The 23,631-nt window shown below is 39.2% G+C and overlaps 1 protein-coding gene across 1 annotated transcript; it reads left to right on the forward strand.

Moving 5' to 3' along the window:
* Window positions 1-16,527, forward strand: NIT2 (nitrilase family member 2). Its single transcript, XM_039856822.1, is given in 11 exon segments — window positions 1-186; window positions 189-258; window positions 2,785-2,903; window positions 4,112-4,232; window positions 5,262-5,350; window positions 8,983-9,076; window positions 9,583-9,657; window positions 10,719-10,797; window positions 12,508-12,606; window positions 14,705-14,760; window positions 15,093-16,527. Coding segments are annotated over 11 exon segments (1,065 nt in total). The 5' UTR covers window positions 1-15; the 3' UTR covers window positions 15,185-16,527.
* Window positions 16,528-23,631: the final 7,104 nt, after the last annotated feature.

Raw genomic sequence — 23,631 nt, forward strand, 5'->3', positions numbered from 1 at the left:
CAGCGTGCGATTATTATGTGCTTGAAGCGTGCAGGAAGACCCTCCAGTGTAGCCGAAGGTGGGGGTGAGGGCCAGAAAATGAGGGCGGGGATGGAACTCCGGACGTGGCTTTGTCCCGCCCCCGACGTGGCTTTGCCCCGCCCCTCACGGCGCCCTCCGGACCGCGTAGAGGCGTCCGCTCAGCTGGCTTTGCTCAGCCGGCTTTGCTCAGCCGGCGCTGCGCGTGGTGCATGGTGCTTCCAGGGAGAGCCATGGCCAGTAAGTAGCTCAGCGGCCCGACCTCGGGCTGGAGGGGAGGCTTCATTCAGATGCGGCGCCGGCATCTGAAAAGGTGGCGCCGGCTCAGACCCTTGCCTCCGCCCCGCTGTCCCTGCAGCGTCCGTGGCCTTTTCTGAACCGGTGTCCGCGGCGCTCGAGGCGAGGGCGGCGAGGCGGCCTCGGGAGCGTCAGGCGTCCGAGCCCAGGGCCCGCCCCTTGCCCCGCACGTGGCTCCTCCTGCGTCCGGTGAGATGGTGCTTGTAGATGAGATCCGGAGCCACCTGCAAGAAATTCACCTGCGCGGGAGGGGCGGATACTCATGTAAAGTGCAGATTCTGCCCCCCTCACCTCCCCGCCCCCCTCTCCCAGACTACACTTTGAGTAAAGCCTTCTGTAGTTAAGATTCTTCAAGTCCGAGAGCCTTTGCCCCGTGTAATTCTTGGAGACGGTTAGGTTTTGCATTAGAAGCTGGCTATCAAGCGGAGTTGCTTTCACACTCTTCACCTGCGATTGATTTTTGAATTTGGGTTGTGCAGAGACATCAACCCTAATTATTTGAGCTTTGAGCCCTATCACTTGAAACTGAATCACCTTTTTGATTTGGTCTGCGTGATATGAGGACTGGATAATTTGCTCCACATTGCGCTTCCCCTCACGCACATGGAGGATACCTTTTTCTCCTGAGCAGAAAACTGGGCAAGTAATTTCTGCATCTGGACATTGAGCTTTAAGGTTGGGTATAACCTGTTAGTTACATATCCTCATCCTGGATCAGCCCCAGGGGTGAGTTCCTAGCTATGTTTGCTCCCAGGCCTGTGCCATTCTTTTATATGAGGCAATGGAGTTCTTTGGACTCAGAAGACCTGGATTATTAGTCTTGACTCACAGTCAGCTTTCCATGTCAACAAGTCATTTAATCTCTCTGGACCTCAGTTTCTTGACCTGTAAAATGGATATAAACTGCCCCTACTGAGGTCTTGTGAGGATTTTTGTGGAAGTGCTCTTTGTTTTTCATTTCAACCTAGAGCACAGTACAAGTTGGGGGCTGAATGATTGCTCAGGATTGTGAAATAGAAGTCCTTTTACACACCTCCCTCTGGGTGTGACTGGTATCTTTGAAGAGGTACCAGACAGAGGCCAATGGACTTGAGAGCTGTGTTTCTTAGTGGGTTTGAGGGCAGTGTCTATCTGAATTCCTTCAGGGGTGTTTTCAAGTTGCATGAACTCTCCGTTCCCCTAAACCAACCAAACAAGGTGCCTGTCCTGCTTTACAGTCTCAGATTTGGGCTTGGATTGTTGCTGTGCTACTTGCTCCATTCAGTGACATTGTGCAGCTTTCCCCCTCTAAGCCTCTTGTGCGGTAGGGAAGCTAGGGTAGGTCACTACTGATAATTCCTGAAGTTTTGCAGACTTCTTTCTGTAGGTTACAGCCTGGTTTGGATCCTTTAATGAAGCCTCTCTTCAGAACATAAGCAAACACTTTCAGTCAGGGTCCATGTGGGACAGAAACCATACCAATCACTTGACCAGGAATAATTTCATAAATAATTATTAACCAGTAAAAGGTGATGACTATAAGAGCTAAAATAGAACTCTAAAGAATATAGGAAAAGCAAACTTAGGGTATAGCTGCTACCTCAAAGAAGTAAGCCTGAAAGAGCCCCCGACCTTTCCCCAAGACTGACAACAGATCTTGTTGGCAGGGCTGGCTACATCATTTGTGGAGTCCAGTCCATAATAAAAATGTGGAGCCCCTTGTTCAGATAGGAAGAAGTGCTGTTAGCTTTTCTTTCCACAGTGTCTCAACCTCATGCTGTTTTAGTTTGCTGCTTGAATGTTGTGCTCCTTTGGGCACAGGATTATTCATGGGGGTGAGTGCAGACCCTCACAGGTGATCAGGGGCCCTGCCCTGTGACAATACACATGTGCAGCCCTCTGGTTGCCACGTTCCCCCTCCTGCTAGCAGCTGGACCTATGCATTGTGCCCCGGCTGGTGATGGGGAACTTGAGCAGGCATCTCCTTCCCCAAGGACCCACTGCCCCATTCATAGTGGGTGCGTGACTTCCAAGGGATTTCACCATCTGTGCTGGGATGCGCTCAGTACCTGGATAAGGGGTAGGCCCTGAGGCCAAAGATCAAATAGTAAGGAACAGTTCTGTATTTGTGTTCCTTCAAGTCGTGTTCTCATTTTTAAGTAAGCTGGCCCTGCCTAACTTACTTTAGGTTCTTGAGGCAGGCTTTGCTCATGGATGTTATTCTAAGGATTTCTCCATCCCAGCATTATTGACATTTTGGACTAGATAATTCTTTGTTCTGGGGAGCTACCCTGTACATTGTGGCATGTTTAGTAGCATCTCTGACCTCTTCCCACTAGATGCCAATAGCATCGCACTAGTTGTGACAATCAGAAATGTTTCCAGACATTGCCAGATGTCCAGGGATGGGGGCAGAATTGCGTCCAGGTTGAGAACTGCTGCTCTGATTCAACTGTCAGATCTTTTGAAAACTTTTCTCTTCATCCTCAGCTTTCCGCTTGGCCCTCATCCAGCTGCAGGTTTCTTCTATCAAATCAGATAACCTCACTCGAGCTTGTGGCCTTGTCCGGAAGGCAGCCACGCAAGGAGCCAAGATAGTTTCTCTTCCAGTAAGTATGAAGACAGCCACCTCTTTCTGTGAATTGTTAACCCAGCAGAATAGTGTCTGTTAGCTCTGGTTTTCTTCTTGTGTCCAGAGTCCAGCAAGGTCCTTTGTGGCCCCAGGATGGTTCTATGTTTGTCTAGAAGATGACCCTGACAGGGGTCTTTGTGATAGGACGTGCTAGCATCCTACAGGTCTTTAACTTTAGGATCACCTACTCTGTTCAGAATCCTAGTAGGGTGAGGGACTTACCTAAAGCTAAAATACTCAGTGGCTAGGATACTTCTTTTCTGGTATAATTAAGTCTTTATAGGACCAGGTCGTATTGATTTTAGAGCTAGGCCTCCAACATTTAAAATTGTTGAAAACTGAAAATTGTTAGACATTTAGGAAGCCTGTGGTTTCTTACTGGCTTACTACAGGCTACGTTATCTTCCTCAATGTGGTAGCCTGTAGTAGGCTACCAGGGACCTGCATCTCTAATCCTGGTGATTTCTTTGAAAAGAAAACCAGTGAAGGTTGCACCACATTTGTTTGTCAGCAAGTAGGGGGTTAGCGCCAGAAAAGGGTCCAGCACATGTCTGGACATGCATTTACTGACATCTTCCATGGGCAGAGGCCTGCTGGGGTCAGCGGTGGAACTATTCCAGACGGTCCCTCCCCCGCTCTCCCTCCCTGTGGTGGAGGCAACCCTTTGCAAACCCTGCTTAGATTGGAGAATTTTTAGGGCCACCTTGTATTTTAGGCTCCAGGCAATCACACATGTAGCTAATGAGTAGGAATCTTTAACAAGGGAGCTGAGTTTCGAGATCTTAATGATAATTCCATCTTCCTTAAGACTCCACTCATGGGACCCACCTGTGCTTGAACCCTAATTTTGGTCTTTTGTTGGTTTATGTTGCTGGGAAGCAGAGTCTAAATGCCAGAATAGAAAGCATATGAATTCAGCATGTGCCCCTTTAACACATATCTTGTACAAGCTGATGATCCTCAGGCTCTAGGGAAAGGTAATTCTGGCCTTCTGCCAAGGTGACCAGGATCTGGGTGAGCATTCGTGACTCGTCTTGGCCTGAGCCAGGTGCCGAGTGGGGCATCAATGTTTTCCTTAGAAAGCAGAGCTGAAAACAGCAGCTTTGTCTTCTTACAGTAGAACTTTAAAATGGTCTGAGTGTTTTGATATTTTCCCCTTCCTTTTTCTCTCCAACATTATTCTAGGAATGTTTTAATTCTCCATATGGCACAAACTATTTTCCTGAATATGCAGAGAAAATTCCTGGTGAATCCACACAGGAGCTTTCTGAAGTAGCAAAGGAGTGCAGCATATATCTCATTGGAGGTAACTTCCTACCTTCATGGCCTAAACATAAAAACATCTGAATAATTTTTGTTGTTACATTTAAACCATGGAATACAAATTAGCCATTGAAAAGAATGAGGTAGATCTATGTGTAGTAATGAGAAGAGATCTTTCAGACACACTGTTAGGTGGAAAAAGAGCAAGTTTAATACACTCTGCACAGGTACTCCCATTCAGAATACTCTGCTATATGAAAGAAGGTTATTGATTTTCATATGTATTTATGTATGTAAGACATAGTAAATACTGTGGAAGGACACACACTGACAGTGATGATTTTCCATGGAGATGGAGTAGGGAGTTCAGGGGCAGGTGGAAATGTGAGAAAAAAACCATATCTGAGTGTCTTTCATTATACCAACATAGGGTTAAGAAATTTTTTTTTTTTTTTCATAAGGAGGCCACATACATCACAGTAGCTTTATGTGGTTCTGAAGTAAATTTTAAAATGTTTAATTTGCTTAAATAAAAAAAATCAGTCCAGTAAAACTAATATAGCAAACAAAATTACTTCTGTATTATGTATGCTGTATTAAGAATTAGACGTGAAAAAGAGGAAGGAGAAAAGAGGCAAAGGAAGAGAACTGTGGGAACTACATTCAGTGATGGAAAGACTTGTGGCTTACAGTCCCATCTTGAGGCCTTTGTGGATGCAGTTATGTTGCAGGACCTGGTGAATTTCATTTGAGCAAAAATGAATTCCTTGTGTTGCTCCAGTATTTCAGAATAAATGTTGCTCAAGATCAAAGCTGAATTCAGAACCAGTTTGGTTATTTTTGAAACCTGTCTTTGGCATCTGGCCTAATTACACTTCATCTACACGCTGGACTTTATCTCTGAATGATTGTATTCAAGAAAAACAGAACAATGATTAAATAACACTTAGAAGATAATAAACTTTGTTGTTGGACCCAACTGACAGTTTATCAAGCCTTTGTTCAGTTATCATGAAAGAATGCTTTATTTAGAATGTTTTCTGTGCCTGTGTGTTTCTCCTCTCAATGAAAGGTTCTATTCCTGAAGAAGATGCTGGGCAATTATATAACACCTGTGCCGTGTTTGGGCCTGATGGAACTTTGCTGGTAAAGCACAGAAAGGTAAGTAGGGAATGTGGCGGCAAGTCTGATTGCCTTTTGAGAATTTGCTGTGAAGTCCCCTAGTCCCTCTCATCATTGTACACACATCAGACATTTTGACAGGTTGGCACAGGTGGCTATTCTTGGCTGTTGGCATTTTGATATAAATTTTAGACGCAGCCTGTTAATTTCAGCAAAGGAAAAACCTACAGAAATTTTAATTAGAATTGTATTCAGTATATAGAGATCCTTTTGGGGAAAGTTGACATCTTCACAGTAGTAAATGAATATACATTTAGGATTGTTAAGTCTTCCTGGTAAGTAAATCCTTTTATGATTATAAAATGTCTTTTTTTTTCCCCCCTTGTAGTACTTGAGGTTTATTTTATCTCTGATATTACTATAGCCACTCTAGGCTTACACTTAACTGTTTGTATGGTTGATCTCTTTTTAATCTTTTATTTTCAACCTGTCCGTGTCTTTATATTTAAATAGTTTTCTTGTAGACAGCATATAGTTGGGTTGTGCTTTTTTATTCATCTTTTTTATTTTTTATTAGACAGCATATAGTTGGGTTGTGCCTTTTAACTGGATTGGTTACTTCATTTATAGTTAATGTAATTGTTGAGATAGTTGGATTTAAGCATATAGATGTGTTACGATTTTTTCCCCTTTGTTCCTCTTTTCTGCATTCTTTAAGGTTAAATATTTATTGGAATTCCATTTTAATGTATCCATTGGCTTTTTAAGTATACCTTTTCACTTAAAAAAAAATTTTGTTACCCTAGGGACTACAGTATGCACCCTTATCTTGTCACAGTCTACTTAGAGTTAAGATTATACTACTACTTATGAAATTTAAGAACCTTGCGATCATAAAGATCCATTTCCTACCTCCTCCCCATTCTTTATGCTATAGCTGACATATGTACATATATATATATATGTATATTGCATCTTACACATTGTAAATCCCAAAAAACAATTTTTAAGTAGTCATATATTTTAAAGAAATGAAAAATACATTTACCCAAATATTTACCATTTCTGGCATTTTTCTTATCTGAAGATTATAGTTCTATCTGGTATTTTTACCTTTACACAGACCTCTTTTAGCTTTTTCGTAGTGAGTACCTGCTAGCTATGAATTTTCTTAGTTTTGTTTATGAATTTATTTTTATTTTGTCTTTATTGAAAGATATTTTTGGTGGAATAGAATTTTGGATTGACGGGTTTTTTTTTTTTCCCTAGCAGTTTGAGAGATCTTATTTAGTTATCTTGTAGCCCTTTTTTTTTTCTGATAAGCAGTCAGTGGTAATTTGTATTGTTGTTCCCATGTATGTAATTTATGTTTTTTCTATGCTTGCCTTCAAGATTTTTTCATAATCTTTAGTTGTTAGTATTTTGACCCTGATATGCCTAGATGGTTTTCTTTGTTTTTGTTTTGCTTTGTACTTTTTGAATCTATAAAAATAAATCTTTCCCCATATTTGGGAAATTTAAAAGCATCATTTTATTAAATATTTTTACATAAATATTTTGCTAAATATTCTTTTCTTATAGGATTCCAATTTTGCTAACTGTTCCACCAAATGAGGTCACTAAGGCTCTGGTTTTTGTTTTTCCAACCTTTTTTTCTCTCTCTCCTTCAAATTGGACAATTTTTGTTGACTATCTTGTAGTTCACGGAGTCTTCTGTAATTGCTAATCTCCTAATCTCCTGTAACCCAATCCAGTAGAATTTAAAATTTTTTCACATATTGAATTTTTCAGTTCTAAAATATTCTTTTTTTTAATAGCTGTTATTTCTCTGCTGATATTTCCTATTGGTTAAGAGCATATTTTTCTTTATGCCTTTGAGCTTAGTTTCAACAGCTGCTTTAAAGTCTGATAATTACCACATCTGGGTCACATTGGAGTCTGTTCATTAATTCCATTTTCAGAATTTAGGTCACATTTTCCTGTTTCCTTGTGTGTAAAGTAGCTTTGGATTGTATGTTAGATTATATGTTCTTGAGAGTCTTCTGTTATATTTCTCTAAAAAGTTGATTTTTTTTTTGTCTTTTTTTAAGTAGTTGGTTGCACTCAAACACCAAATTCTTTTGAGAGATAGGCAGCAACTTCAGCTGCTCAGTTCTACCTAAAATTCTTCAGCTGGGCAACTTGGAGTCTGCCCCACACTTCTTTAATTAAGTAGTTAGCTGGAAGTTTGGGCAGATTTTATATGTGGAAGTTAGGGCTCTTCCTCTTTGGCTTTCTCTTTTAGGGGATTTCCCCTGCACTTTCTAGCTGCCGTGAAACTCTATCTTCTGATTCCTCAAGCCTGTATGGTTGTGGTAGTTTTCACCGTAACTGAGTGAAGCAACAACTGAGGCCTTGCTTCCAACTAAAAGCTGTAAACCAATGGGAACCTCACACAGCGCTATTCTATTCCTCCAGGTGTTGACTCCTTTCAGTTTTTGATCATTCTCCAGTGCTTTTAAGGAGTTTTCCAGTGTTCATAGTTGTCTGTGAGAAAGCTGATAGGTCTGGTAGGAGCCACTCTGCAACTACCAGAAGAGGAGCCAACATTATTAACTCCATTCTTTGAAGTGTGTCGAGTTTTCCAGTTATGACATATGTGGCATATATCCCTCCATTTGTTAAGGCTTTTAAAAATTTCTTTCAAATTTCTTTGATAGATTTTTGGGTATAGTCTTACATCATTTGCTAGATTTATTCCTCATTGGTGGTTTTTGATGCCCTTTCATTTCCCATTTTTTGTATATATATGTACAACTTTTAAAAAAACATATTGACTTTGTATATCGTAACCTTGCTAAAGTCACTCATTAATTCTAATAATTTGTAGATTTCCTTTGGAGCTTCTAGGTACACAATTATGTCATCTGAGAATAATGAAAGATTTAATTTTTTCGTTTTCTTTCTAATCCCTGTACTTTTTATTCCTTTCTTTTGCTTCGTTGCTTTGGTTAGGACTTCTGATACATTGTTGAATAGCAGATGTCGTCTTATTCTGGATCTTAATAGGAGAAGGCTTTTATTATTTCACCATTAGGTACTATCTTCAGGTTTTTCATGGTAGACATTATTAAGATTAAAGGAGTTTTCTTCCCAGAAGAGTTTTTCTTTTTTGTTATGTTTTAAAATAAGAATGGATGTAGAAGTTTACCACATGCTCATTATGCACCTCTTACGATGATCATATTACTTTTCACCTTAATTTTGTTAGTGTGATAAATCAAAATCCAATTTGGAAGTAATATGTTATTCTTTTTATATATTAATGCATTCAGTTTGCTAAATTTTACCTATTTTTAACCGCTCACCCACTCTCCGCCCATGTACCAGTTTGATTCGGATTCTGAGGAGTCTTCATTTAGCATTTGTATTGAGTGAAAAAGCAATACATGATTGGCTTCCCATAATAAACGTAGGAAAGGAGGCTCATAAAACCTACAGTGTCATTTTTCCCATTAGAATTCATTTTGATAAAGTATCAGATCATGAGGTAGATTGTGGGCAGTTTGGGAGTGCTGTATGTGCAGTTGATCATGGAGCACCCGCCATATCTGCCCATGGAAAAATGTTTGTTACTACTTCCATGAACCCTGCTGGAAAAGAGGTAACCAGTGCCATTATTTGTGACGCAGCTCCATCTCTTTGACATTGATGTTCCTGGGAAAATCACATTTCAAGAATCTAAAACATTGAGTCCTGGTGATAGTTTCTCCACATTTGAGACTCGTACGTACCAGATAAGTTCATCTCTTTGAACAGTCCCAGTAGAAGAGGATCAGGTATTCCTTCGTTTTTCTCTTTTGTTCTTCCCCAACTCCTTTACATAACCTAACTGAAAGACTAGAAATGAGAAAGGCAGAGAACAGTCAGATCTAGGAAAGAGTGGGCTGAAAGGAGAACAATGATTTTGACAGGATTTTGTTCTTCCATTTAGGCACAGCCTCCTATTAATATGATAGCTTCCAAAGTGTACCTATTAGGTCGTGATTGAACACCTCCCACTTATATAAGCATTCAGTTAGAATGAATTTCTCATCTCTGCTGACGTAAATGATGTCTTTATGAGGTGAATTCCAAGCAGGAATAAGCTTATAAGTTTTCTCTATCCATGGGCCCTGTATTACTATATCCCTGTCAGTGTTTTGAGATTATTAGATCAGGAGGCTTCACCCTGCCACACCATGCTGCAGGGGGTTAATTTTTCATATGTGCATTTTCTGTTTGGAAAACAGCTTATTGCAGAGTGGGCCTGGGCATCTGCTACGACATCCGCTTTGCAGAGCTTGCACAAATCTACGCACAGAAAGGTGAGGTGACACTACAGTTGCGTAGGTTCTTGGAGGTTTGAGTCTGAGCTGGTCTTTATGGGTAGAGGGAACCCTTAGAAAAACTGGACGAGAGGTCGTAATCTCTCCACCCCCATCTCGCTTCTCAGACTTGTGCTGTGTATGGACAGTATGGTTTTTCAGAGGTTGTAATTAGATACACATCTACTCGACCCTTTGAGCCCTTCCTGCTACTGTATTTGGAAAGAGTCACTTGAAGCCCAGTAGAAATGAAGACATGGTCCATGCTTTCATGGATTTCACTACACAGTATATGTAATAGTCCTAGATGTGGCTACTGTGGGAATGTAGTCAGTGACATTTGATCCAGAGAGTCCTATTACCCAGAAAGAGCACCAAACCAAGTCAGAAGATATGGATTCTGGTTCCACCTCTTCTAATTGGCATGATACTTTGGGTAAAGTAATCTCTAGAGCAGTCTGGGTCTTAGTTTATTCATAGGAATGGTGTAAGGATTAAGAAGACAGAACTTACAAAGCTCCTTGTATGATACTCAACAAATATTAACATCCCCGCTAGACTGCCCAAGCTACTCTGATTCTGATTCAACTGCCACTTAGCAAAGGGAAACGGGTGCAATGTTTTGCCTGCTCAGCGTAAAGTGGAGATACATGGGCTCTGGGTTGCCAGTCTCTTTAGTTTTATCAATAAGCATTGAAATACCTACCCTGCCCCTCATTTCAGTTGAAAAGCATAACACAGCATGGTCCTTGGCCATGCACAACTGACCATGTGATGCTGAGAGAAAACTGAATGACAGTTCTTCGCTTTTTTAAGCGAAGTCACATGTTGTGGTTTCGGTTATCAATACCACTTTTCTAGTGTGTCTGTATGTGTGTCATGTGAGTGTCTCTAAAGGAATTCAGAGCCATAACTTCATGATGTTGACACTGTCTGACTTGGCTGACATCTTTTTATGCTTGGGAAAGTTTGAATTGGTCCCCACTGGGGAAGGAACAAAGGGAGAGGCTTGTGTGTTTGGGTGTTCACTGCATTGACTCTTCGGCCTTTCTCTCCCCAAGGCTGCCAGCTGTTGGTATATCCTGGAGCTTTTAATTTGACCACTGGACCAGCTCACTGGGAGTTGCTTCAGCGAGGCAGGTAAGAAAGCATTTCAAATATATCTTCAAGCATGTTTCTTTGTGGAAAGATTTCCATGTTGGTGGAAATACCAGCCTTCCTGTTATGGAATGCTACCCATAACTCAGATGCCCTGGCAGTTCAACAAGATGAATCTCTTCATCTCTCAGACTAAAGGGAAGGCTTCTGCTGGGAACCTTATCTTCAGAAACCATAGTACTAGTTTGATGGACTTTTAGGACTGTAATTTTTGCATTTCCAAGAGCACTTAGTGCATCAAGTGGACAGTGATTTCATGTACTGTGATTAGATATGGGTTGGTGTCCCTAAGACAGTTGCCAGTAACTTTTACAGAGAGATTGGAGACCCACAGAGTATTCATGTTCAGAGACCTAGAAGCCAAGGAAAAGCAGAGGTTTATTTTAGCCTAACAGCCCTACGAAGAGATTTGTGGTCTTTACACAGCTGACCCTGTGCTGTTCAGATTGAGGTGCTTATCCCACTCCATCTTCCACAGCAGCCTGCTAGTCCTGGGGATACTCTGCCAATAACCTCATTATAAGCTGTGGTTCTTCTAAACTCTAAATCCTGGGCATCGCACAGGTGTTTCTGGCGTGTTACAGTTGCTGTTTCCTTAGTCCCCTAAGGCTGAGGAGTGGTGAAGGGCAGGTGGTAGAGGTGGATGTAACAAGGAAGGGAAACAGAATATTACTGTGTGCGCATGTGTGTCAAGTGTTCTGCAAACCATGAAATGCTAGTCAGAGATGATGGTTTTCTTGGATTGAAAGTTTTTTAAATTGAGGTATACTTACAGAAAAACACACTAATTTTAAGTCTACAGGTCAGTGAATCTCTGCATATGTATCCAGCTGTGACCAAGGTCAACATATTGAACGTTGCAGCCCCTAGAATGCTTCTTTTTGCTCTTTCCCAGTCAGTACTCACCTCTCTCTGCCCAGAGGTAGCCACTGTTTTTAATTCTAGAGATGATGGTAATTTTTACTGGAGCGGGATGTAGCAGTGTTTGGCTAGCTGCATGGTAGAAGATGGGGTAGGAGTTTCTGATACCATGAGTACTAATAAATGCAATCTTGTCAAAAGCAAGAAAAGCTTGGGAAAGACTAAAATGACCTGGCATGGATCTGTTGATTGAGCCCTGAGGGCTTGATATACCCAAGCTGCCACCAGAAATTCTGATCTAATTTGAGATCATGAGGCTGCCACCATTGCTATGGAAGTGCCATGCAGCCCTGCAGGATGTATTGCCCCGGCAAGGCCAGTCCATTCTCTCTGGCCACCTGGACTTGCATTAAGAACACAGAAGCTCTGCTTTTTTACATGTTACAGGTTGGCTCAGGCCAGGGTCACTCAACTGTGGCAGTATTGACATTTTGGACAAAATTCTTTGGGGGCTGTCATGTGCATCTTAGAATGTTTAGCAGCAGTCCTGGCCTCCACCCATAAGATGCCAATAGCGCCTCCTAGTTGTGACAATGGAAAAGATCTCAAGACACTGGCAAATATCCTTTGCTGGGCAAGATTGCCCTGATTGAGAACTGGCTTATACAGTAAGGTACTTTTTGAAGAGAGGGTTCTATGACTTTGGGTATTTCCTCCACATCTGAGCCAGCCTTTCCTGTCCTAGTTTTTAAAAAGAAGGATCTGTACACTTAGGAAAATGTCACAGACGTATAATGTATGATTTACTTCTTTTCTGTCTGTTGACTACAGAGCTGTTGATAACCAGGTGTATGTGGCCACTGCATCTCCTGCCCGGGATGAAAAGGCCTCTTATGTTGCTTGGGGACACAGCACTGTCGTGAATCCTTGGTAAGTTGCCTAAGCAGGGACAGGCTCACTAGGAGCTTGAGAAAGATGGCACGTGAGCAGGTGGGCTGTCTGATGCGTAATCAGCCCTGTGCCTCACCCCACCCCCCATATCCACACATGCCTGCCAGGTCTCTGCCTCTCTCTGACAGAAATGGTCCTGCCCTCCTGGTTGAGCACATGGCCTTAGCCCTCTTCTGAGTTTCTAAGTAGCTTTTATTGTCAGTCAGTCTTGGATAACATAGGGGTAACAAGGCAGCAGTGACGAGTCAGTGGTTTTAGTAAAAGAGGCTCTCAAACTCTTTTGGTTAAAATTTAAACTGGGTGACTGGTCCTAGGGCAAAAAGGAGTTACAGGGTGAGGATTTTGTTCCCTGAATAATGATTAGAGGAGGAGGGAAGGGTGGGTTCAATTAAGGAAAACTGTGAACTTGTCCTTTGTGAGAGGGTAAAGCCTTTTTTTACTTGGTGAAACCAGCATGAAAGTCTGCCCAGATACACATACAGTCATACATTGAAATGCATACCTTATGGTCTGCATTTGTACAGTTTACATAGCACTTTTACACACATGGTCTCAATTTGAACTTCAGGGACTTATCTTCTGTTAAGCCCAGTTTATAGATGGTAGAATTGAAGTTCACGGGGTAAAGTGGCTAGAACTTGTGTTTGGATCCAGGATATTTGACTTCAGAACTTGGATTTATGCCATTCTACTTCTCATACATCAGTGTGATTACATAGGCCCACACAGATAAGTATTTCTGCAATTTCAGGATAAATATACCAGTAATAAGGCCGAGAAGGGTTACATATCACTGTGGGGTCCTTCAAGGGTCTCTCTTCAGATTTTATAAGACTACCAAATTAAGGTGTGTGATAGAAGAAGTCCTTGAAAGATATGACCAGTGAGCAAATCCCAGGGAGCTTCCAGCACATTAGAATTTGAGGGCATTGGAAGACTGGAACGATTAAGTTGGCTTGAAGATTTTCTCTAACATAATTCAAATTTCTCTGCCCAGATGCTAGCAGTAGGCTTCCCGGCCTTTTGGGCACCTCTGCTCCCCTGTTAATTCTCCTAATGAACTCAGTTGATGATCAGGCTGGCTGCTTCTGACACAAAGTAGCTGTATAAGATTTACTTTTATTTCTTCCTTTTCAGGATTTCATATGTAGACTTTGGGGGCCTTCTGGCTTGACGTTGGGATGGTTGCCCGGGGTTAACATAGAGATCTTTGAATGCCAGGGCAAATGGAGAAGAAATAGAAAAGAATAGAAAAGGATTCAGTTAAATGGCATCACTAATTATGTTTATAGTTCATTTATGCCAAGAATATGTGGCCATCTGGTAAACAGAACTCGTTTGTCAGATACTTTGTTTTGTACTTTGTAGAAATTTTATTTCACAAGATATGTTTTTGAAGCCCTGCTTTGGGCCAAGAGACTCAGCATTGGAAATAGGTTTCCAGATCAGCCTTTCCCCAGATTTATGAAGGAGTATTGCTGTTTCTAAGTGTGAGACTCCTGCCAGGGTGTGATCCCCCTACCACCCAGACCTCACAAGTTGAAATCTTTCCTTCAAAAACTAAAGGCTATTAGCATAGGGATCTGAGGATCACAGGCACAAGGCCAGAGATCCATGCAGATCTGGGCTGTGCCCAAGCCCAGCCTCACCATGGCAGGATCGGGGCGCAGCCTTGAGAGGTGTGAAAAAGCAGAGCCAGACTGCCTTTGCAAAGGGGCCCTGCTCACGTGCACTCATGGGATAGGATGGCACTTCCTGTTGGTTATAGGTGGTTCTGTTCCCAGATGTTTATATCATAGAATAACAAACGCAGTTTGCAAACCATACTCCATAATTTTCTCACTAAGTTCTCATGGAGCTATTATTTCCACTTTAGAGATTAGGAAATGGGGATTACAAATGACTTGGCCCAAGGCCACACAGCTACTTAAATGGTAGGATAGGAGTTTATACCCCTACTTGTTTTAAATCTCAGATTCTTTCTCCTTTGGCCTGTGAGATGGGGAGGAAAAACAGAGAGAGGTCTTGAATATCAGCAAACAGCGAATCCAGTCATTCTCCCCTGAATCTTTTTCAGGGGAGAGGTCCTTGCCAAAGCTGGTACTGAAGAAACGATCGTGTATTCAGACATAGGTAAGATCTGCCTGGCACAAGGTAGATTCCATAGCTGGGCAGCCCCTGTCACCTGAAGGGGTTCTTTATGCACTCTTCCCCCACCCCACACCGCTGCCTCATTTATCTTTGATTCTTTGGCCAAGTCCTCGGGGGTGCAGTTCAGTTTGAGTTTTCTTGGTTTTGGTTTATGACTCCAGGGGCAGTGCCAGGCCATCTGTGCTTCTAGACAAGGCCTTTATTACTGAGTTACTTGCTGAGGCTCTGGTGGTTTTTATACCGTTTGGGAAAGAAATCCCCTTGGTTAGTGAAGAGTTACATCTTATTAATAGTGTACTTTCCTGTTTTTGCAGACCTGAAGAAGGTGGCTGAAATACGCCAGCAAATTCCCATTTTTAGCCAGAAGCGATCAGACCTCTATGCAGTGGAGGCAAAAAAGCCCTAAGGTGTATTCCAACTTGTCGGGAAATAGGAAGATATATTTCTGCAACATAAGCAACTCTCTGCTGAATTCTTCAGTGTAGATTTTTTCTTTTTAAAAATTTTTTAAAATGTCAATCTTTTCTGTTCCTTCAGACCCTCTCGAGATGATACAGCTTCAGCACACATATTCTCCACACCATATTAGTTAAAAGGACTCCAGCTGCCATTGAAGATTAGGAGAAGGATTTGGCTCTAAACCTTATTCCATACTTAAATTGCCTCAAAGCAGTTGGTAAAAATATCAGATCTCCCATATCCTGGTGGTTGATTCACCCGATACAAATGTGTTTGTGTCCTAAATCTTTTATCTCATTGCTGGAATTGGAATCCACTATGTAGAAAACTTGGTCTGATATACTTTTTCAAGCAATACCTTAAAGTCAGGTTTTTGGTCTGTGAGTAGCTGTGGCAAGCAAGTCATGGGTCATTGGTGTTTGCTAGAGGTGAGGGCCGCCCCTCCAGCAGCCTTTGGGCTCTTACATTCCAGAAGGAGCTAAAGATTCAACCCCAGAGCCTCCTGGTCTTGGAAGAAAGACTGTGTCAACAATGAGCCCTTTGGAAGATGGCTGTGGTAGCTTTTGGTCAAGGCAACTGAAGTATGTCTCTGCAAGTTTCTTGATAGGGGTAAGTGTCAGAGTCTCTTTTTCTCCCTAGTAATAGTGTCTAGCTTGATAAAGGCGAATTTTTAGCCTAGTTTCAGAATCTTTTTGCACAATTAAAACATTAAGAATTCCAATGAGCTTTTTAACATGTTTGTTATAGCTAGTGGTGGGCTGGTAAATGTTCACCAGCTGTCTAAGGAATAGCCCTGGTTTTGTAGTAACATTTGCCAGTTTGTGTGGTGTAAATAATTTCCACTGTAGCCAGATGCAGCTGTCAATCTGACACCTCTAAACATAGTTATAATGGATGTGCATCATCTGACATATGTATACATTCATGAAACCCCTTCAATCAAGGTAATGAACATACCTACCACCTGCAAAAGTTTCCTTGTGCTCTTTTATAACCCCTCTAGCTGTTCTTGTCTCCAGGCAATCAGTGATTGGCTTTGTCACTATAGATTTGTTTGCATTTTCTAGAATTATATAAAAATAGAATCATACCATATCTATATCTTTTGCTTGTCTTTCATCATCATTTGGAGATTTATTCATGTGTGTGCATGAGTAATTTTTTTCTTTTTTACTAAGTATTATTCCATTGTATGGATGTAGGGATATACCATTATTTCTCCATTCACCTGTTTATAATAAACATTTGAGTTTGATTTTGGCGCTCTTACAAATAAAACTTCTAGAAATATTTTGTACAAATTGTTCATTTCTCTAGGAGTGGAAAGAAATGGGGTCACATGTATTTCACTGCCAAACTATTTTCAAAAGTGATTGTGCCATTATATGTCGCTACCAGCAGTCTGAGTCCCAGTTTTCTCCAAATCCTCACTAACACTTGGTATGATGTGTCTTTTAATTTGAGCCATTAATGGGAATGTAATGTTATTTTATTGTGGTTTTAATTTGTATTTCCTTAATGACTAATAATGCTGAGCATCTTTTCATGTCCCTTTTTGCTTATCTGTATATCTTCTTTGATAAAGTGTTCATATCTTTCCCCATATTTTTATTGGCTATTCATCCTCTTACTGATTAGCATGAGTTCTTTATATATTCTAGATAAAAGTCCTTTTTCAGGTGTATGTACAGCAAATATATTCTCCAAGTCTCAGAAAGAAATGTCTTTTCATTTTCTTAAGTTTTTAATTTTCATGAAGGCCAATTTTTTTTTCTTTCAAAGTTTGTCTTTTTTATGTTGTATTTAATAAATTGCCAAATCCAAAGTCAGTAAGACTTTATCTTACACTTAGATCTATAATTCATTTTTTTTCCTAAATTAAGTTTCTTGGGGTAACATTGGTTAATACAGTCATACAATTTTCGGGTGTACATTATCATTTGACATCTGTATATTCTATTGTGTGTTCACCACCCAAAGTCCATTTTCCTTCAGCTACCATATGTTTGATCCCCTTTACCCACTTTACCTTCCTCCTACCCGCCTACATTTGACCTCCTTTACCCCGTCTACCTCCTTCACCACTCCAGTAGTAACCACTACTCTATAGTCATCTGATAACCACTAGTCTATAGTCCATGTGTCTCTGTTTGTTTCTCCTGTTCATTTGTTGCTTTTAGGTTTATATCCCACATATAAGTGATATCATGTGATTTTCAACTCTTTCTGTTTGGCTTATTTCACTTAGCATGATTATCTCAAGTTCCATCCATGTTGTAGCAAATGGCAGTATTTCATCTCTTTTTATGGCTGAGTAATATTCCATTGTATATATGTACCACAGCTTCTTTAGCCAATCATCTGTCGTAGGACACTTCAATTGCTTCCATGTCTTGGCCACGGTGAATAATGCTGCTATGAACATCAATGTGCAAGTATCTTTATAGATATGAGTTTTCAGGTCTTTAGGGTAAATACCCAGCAGAGGGATTGCTGGATCATATGGTAGATCAATTCTTAGTTTTTTGAGGAACCTCCATACTGTTTTCCATTGTAGCTGTGCCAATTTGCAGTCCCACCAGCAGTGTATGAGGGTTCCTTTTTCTCCACATTCTCTCCAACATTTGTTATTACTTGTCCTGTTGATTATAGCCATTCTAACAGGTGTGAGATGGCATCTCATTGTGGTTTTGATTTGCATTTCCCTAATAGCTAGTGATGTTGAGTATCTTTTCAAATATTTGTTGGCCATTTGTATGTCCTCTAGGGAGAAGTATCTGTTCAGGACCTCTACTCCTTTTTTGATTGGATCATTTGTTTTTTGTTGTCATTGTGTCGTACGAGTTCTTCATATATTTTGGATATTAGGCCCTTATTGGAGATATTGCTTGCAAATATATTTTCCCATTCGGATAGTTGTCTCTTTACCTTGTTGACGGTTTCTTTTACTGAGCAAAAGCTTTTTAGTTTTATGTAGTCCCATTCATTTATTTTTGCTTTTACTTCCCTTGCCTTAGAGGTCAAAATTCATAAAATCCTCTTTAAGTCCAGGGTCCTTGAGTTTAGTTCCTATGTTTCTTCTATGCATTTTATTGATTCTGGTCTTATACTCAGGTCCTTAATCCATTTTGAGTTAATTTTGATGTGTGGTGATAGACAACTGTCTAGTTTCATTCTTTTGCAGGTGGCTTTCCAGTTTTCCCAGCACCATTTATTGAAGAGGCTTTCCTTTCTCCACTGTATGTTTTTGACTTTTTTGTCGAAAATTATTTGCCCATATAAATATGAGTTTACTTCTAAACTCTCGATTTTGTTCCACTGGTCCATATGTCTGTTTTGCTGCCAATACCATGCCATTTTGTTTACTGTTGCTTTGTAGTATAATTTGAAATTGGGCAGAGTGATGCCTCCAGCTTCTTTCTTTATTCGCAAGATGGCTTTGGCAATTCGGTGTCTTTTGTGCTTCCATATAAATCTGATGATTTTTTTGTTCTATTTAAAAAATGCTGATGGGATTTTGATGAGGATTGTATTAAATCTGTATAACGCTTTAGGTAATATGATCATTTTAACTATATTGATTCTTCCAATCCAAGAACATGGAATCTCTTTCTATTTCTTTGTATCTTATTTGATTTCTTTTAATAGGGTCTTGTAGTTTTTGTTATATAGGTCCTTCACATGTTTCGTTAAATTTATTCCTAGGTATTTTATTCTTTTGCAATTGCAAAAGGAATTATTTTTTCCACTTCTTTTTCTGACACTTCGTTGTTAGAGTATAGGAATGCTATGGATTTTTGAATGTTGATTTTGTATCCAAAGCTTTACTATATTTGCCTATTGTTTCTAGTAGTGCTCTCGTGGAGTCTTTAGGGTTTTCTATATAGAGAATCATGTCATCTGTAACTAGTGAGTTTGACTTCTTCATTTCTTATTTGGATGCCTTTTATATCTTTCTCTTGTCTGATTGCACTTACTAGGACCTCCAGTGTTATATTGAATAAGAGTGGCGACTGTGGACAGCCTTGCCTTGTTCCTTATCTTAGAGGGAAGGTTTTTAGTTTTTCACCATTAAGTATAATGTTGGCTGAGGGTTTGTCGTAGATGGCCTTTATTATGTTAAGGTACTTTCCTTTTATATTGATTTTGTTAAATGTTTTGATCATAAATGGATGCTGTATCTTGTTGAAGGCTTTTTCTGCATCTATTGATATAATCATGATTCTTATTTTTTAATTTATTTATGTGGTATATCACATTAATCGATTTGTGTATGTTGAACCATCCTTGTGTCCCTGGGATGAAGCCCACTTGATCATGGCGTATAATCTTTTTAATATGTTGCTGTATTCAGTTTGCTATTATCTTATTTAGGATTTTTGCATCTGTGTTCATGAGAGATATTGGTCTGTAGTTTTCTTTTTAGTGTTATCCTTACCAGGTTTTGGTATCAGAGTAATATTGGCCTCTTAAAATGAGTTGGGAAGTATTGCCACCTCTTCGATTTTTTTGTAAGAGTTTGAGGAGAATAGGTATTAAATCTTCTTTGAATGTTTGGTAGAATTCACTGTTGAAGCCATCTGGTCCTGGACTTTTACTTTTTGTAGGTTTTTGATGATTGTTTCCATTTCCATGCTGCTGATCGGTCTGTTTAGATTTTCCAGTTCTTGATTCAGTCTAGGAAGGTCGTATTCTTCTGAGTACTGATCTGTTTCTTCTAGGTTATTAAATTTGGTGTTATATACTTTTTCATAGTATGCTTGTATGATCCTTTGTATTTCTGCGATATCAGTCGTAATTTCCCCTTTCATCTATAATTCATTTTGAATTGTTAATATTTTTATATGGTGTAAGTCAAGATTTTTTTTTGCCTATGTTAGGAAGAGTGTCTTAAGCCCATTGAAAATCCTTGGCACCTTTAGGAAAAATGAATTGAACATATATATGTCTTGATTTATTTCTGGACTCTATTTTATTGTTTATCTTTTTGTTTGTCTTTTGATTACTGTGGCTTTGTAATAAATTTTAAAGTCAGGTAGTATTAGTCCTCTAACTTTTTTCAAAATTGTTTTGACTATTCTATCATTTGTATATCCATATGAATTTCACAATCAGGTTGTAAATTTTTGTAGAAAAAAATCTCGGCATTTCTATTGAGATTTCATCAGATCTATAGAGCAGTTTAGTGGAAAGTAGACATCTTAACAATACTGAACCACTGATCTGTGAACATGAGATATCTCAGTTATTTAGGCCTTCGTTAATGTCTCTCAGCAATGTTAGGTAGTTTTACTGTAAAGGTAATCCAACATTTTTTGTCAGCTTATCCCTAAAGATGCAGAATTTTTGATGCTGTAGTATTGCGTTGTAAACTTGTTTCCAATTTTTCACTTCTAGTGTATTAAATATTTGTTTCTGTATTTGATCTTGTATCCTACAACCTTAGTAAACTCATTCTAGCAGCTCTTTTTGGTAGTTTCAGTGATTTTTTTATATAGATGATTATGTCTGCAAATTAAGACATTTTATGAAATAAAGAAGCTTCTTCTTTTCAATCTGGTTCTTTTATTTTTTCTGGCCTGTGGCATAAGCTAGGACCTCCAGTACAGTGTTGAATAGAAGTAGTGAGTGGACACATCGTGTTGGTCCTGAACTTAGGAAAAGCATTGTTTTTCATAGGTGCCCTATATCAGGTTGGGGAAATTCTCTTCTATTCCTGATGTGCTGTTTTTATCAGGAAAGGATCCTGGATTTTTTCAGATGCTTTTTCTCCATATATTGAGACAACCACATCTCTTCAGTCTATTTATATTGTGAATTACATTGATTGATTTTGGAATGGTAAACCAACTTTGTGTTCCTGGGATAAATTTCACTTGACCAGAATGTATTAAGGTCCTTTTTTAATATATTGTTGGATTTGATTTGCTAACCTTTTAAGAATTTCTGCATCTTAGGTTCATAAAGGATATTGGTCTGTAGTTTTTATTTTCTTGTAATACCTGTCTGGTTTAGGTTTCAGAGTCTGCTGGCCTCATAAAGTGACTTGGAAAGTATTTCATCCTATTCAGTGGTCTCAGAGAAATGTGGTAATTTGCGTTTTGTCTCTTAATTTTGATTATTCTGGCTTGAAGTTTATCAATTTTATTGATTTTTTGTAGAACCAGCTTTCAGTTCCATTATCTGTTTTTCAAATTTGATTTCATTGATTTCTGCTCTCGTTTATTTTCTTCCGCTTGCTTTGGATTTCATTTGCTCTTTTTAAAATTTTTCTTAAAGAAGGTCCCTCTTTCCAATAGGTGTTTAGTGCTCTAAATTTTCTTCCAAGTATTGCTTTAGTTGCGTCCCCAGACTTTGATATGTTTTTATTTTTGTTCAGTTAAAAATATTATCTAATTTCTCTCTTGATTTCACCTTTGGAAGTTTATTTATGTTAGTTTCTAAATATTTGGGGATTTCCTAAATCTTCGTTACTGATTTCTAATTTGATTCCATGGTGGTCAGATAACTTACCTTGTATAATTTGAATCCTTTTAAATTCATTGAGTCTTGTTTTATAGCCCAGAGTATGATCTCTTTTAGTGTCCTATGTGCAGTTGGAAAGAATGTATTCTCTTAGGCAGAATGTTTTATACATTTTGAGTCACATTGGTTGATAGTTTTTAAGTCTTCTATATCTGTACTGATATTCCATAAGTAATTAATAGAGGCGTGTTGGTATCTGAGTATAATTGTGGATTTGTCTATCGTTAGTTTTATCAGTTTTTGCTTCATGTATTTTGAAGCTTTGTTATTAGGTACACAGATATTTAGGGTTATGTCATCTTGATGAATTGATCTTTTTTCCATTATGAGATAACTCTAAATCTCTATTATTTTTTGCTTTAAAATGACTTTATATTAATAATGCCAGTCCAACTTTCTTTTGATTAGTATTATATCTTTTTCCATTTAGCCTGTTAAGTTTTTAAATTAAATTGATTGGGGTGACATTAGTTGATAATAGCTTTATATGTTTAAAGGTGTTCGTTCATCTTTATAATGACATCTGTATATTCTGTGTTTGACCTATTACCCTCTTCATCCTCCCTCTACTCCCTACCCCTCCAGTAATCACCATTCTGTTGTCTGTATCTATAAACTTGTTTTTTTGTTTGTTCATTTGTTGCTTTTTGTTTTATACCCCACATATGAATGAGGTCACACAGTTTTGTCTCTTTCCATCTGACTTATTCCACTTAACATGATACTGTCAGAATCCATCTGTGTGTTACAAATGACAATATTTCATCTTTTTTTTATGGCTAAGTAGTATTCCATTACATATATGTACCACTTCTCTATCCAGTCATCTGTTGATTCGGTTGTTTCCACATCTTAGCTATTGTGACTAATGTGGCAGTGAACATAAGGGTACATTTATCTTTATAAATAAGTGTTTTCACATTTTTTGGGGGGTTGGGGGTGGAGGTAGATACTCAGAAGAGGGATTGCTGGGTCATATAGTGGTTCTATTCTTAATTTTTTGAGGAAACTCCATGCTGTTTTTCCACAGAAGCTGCTGCAGTTCCCACCAGCAGTGTATAAGCGTTCCCTTTCTCTACATCCTGACACTTGCTATTTCTTGTCTTACTGATAATAGCTGTTATAACAAGTACAACATGATATCTCATTGAGATTTTGATTTGCATTTCTTTTATAACTAGTGATGTTGAGCATCTTTTCATACATCTCTTGGCCATTTGTCTTTCCTGGAAAAGCATTGTTTCAGGTCCTCTGCCCATTTTTTAATTGGATTATTTTTTTGTCAAGTTGTATGAATTCCTTATATATTTTGGATATTAGCCCCTTTTTGGAGGTGGTGTTTGCAATCATCTTCTCCCATTCAGTTGGCTGCCTTTTTGTTTTGTTAATGGTTTCTTTTGCTGGGCAGAAGCTTTTTAGTTTGGTTTAGTACCATTTATTTATTTTTGCCTTTACTTCCCTGGCCTTTGGGGACAGATCACAAAAAACACACTGAGACCAAGGTCCATAAGGTTAGTGCCTGTTTTTGTCTATGTATTTTATTTTCAAGTCTTATATTCAAGTCTTTCATCCATTTTGAGTTCATTTTTGTGCATGGTGTCAGATAGCTGTCTAGTTTCAGATTCTTTTGTATGTGGCTTTCCGATTTTCCTATCGCCATTTACTGAAGACTTTTCTTTCTCCATTGTATGTATCTGGCTCCTTTTTTGAAAATTAATTGCCCATATGTGTGTGGGTTTATTTCTGGGCTCTCAGTTCTGTTCCATTGGTCTCTGTGTCTGTTTTTCTGCCAGTACCATACTGTTTTGATTACTGTAGCTTTGTAGTATAATTTGAAGCCAGGGGGTGTGATGCCTCTGGCTTTGTTCT

Source organism: Pteropus medius, unplaced genomic scaffold, assembly GCF_902729225.1.
Source record: "Pteropus medius unplaced genomic scaffold, Ma_sr-lr_union100, whole genome shotgun sequence".
Classification (NCBI taxonomy): domain Eukaryota; kingdom Metazoa; phylum Chordata; class Mammalia; order Chiroptera; family Pteropodidae; genus Pteropus; species Pteropus medius.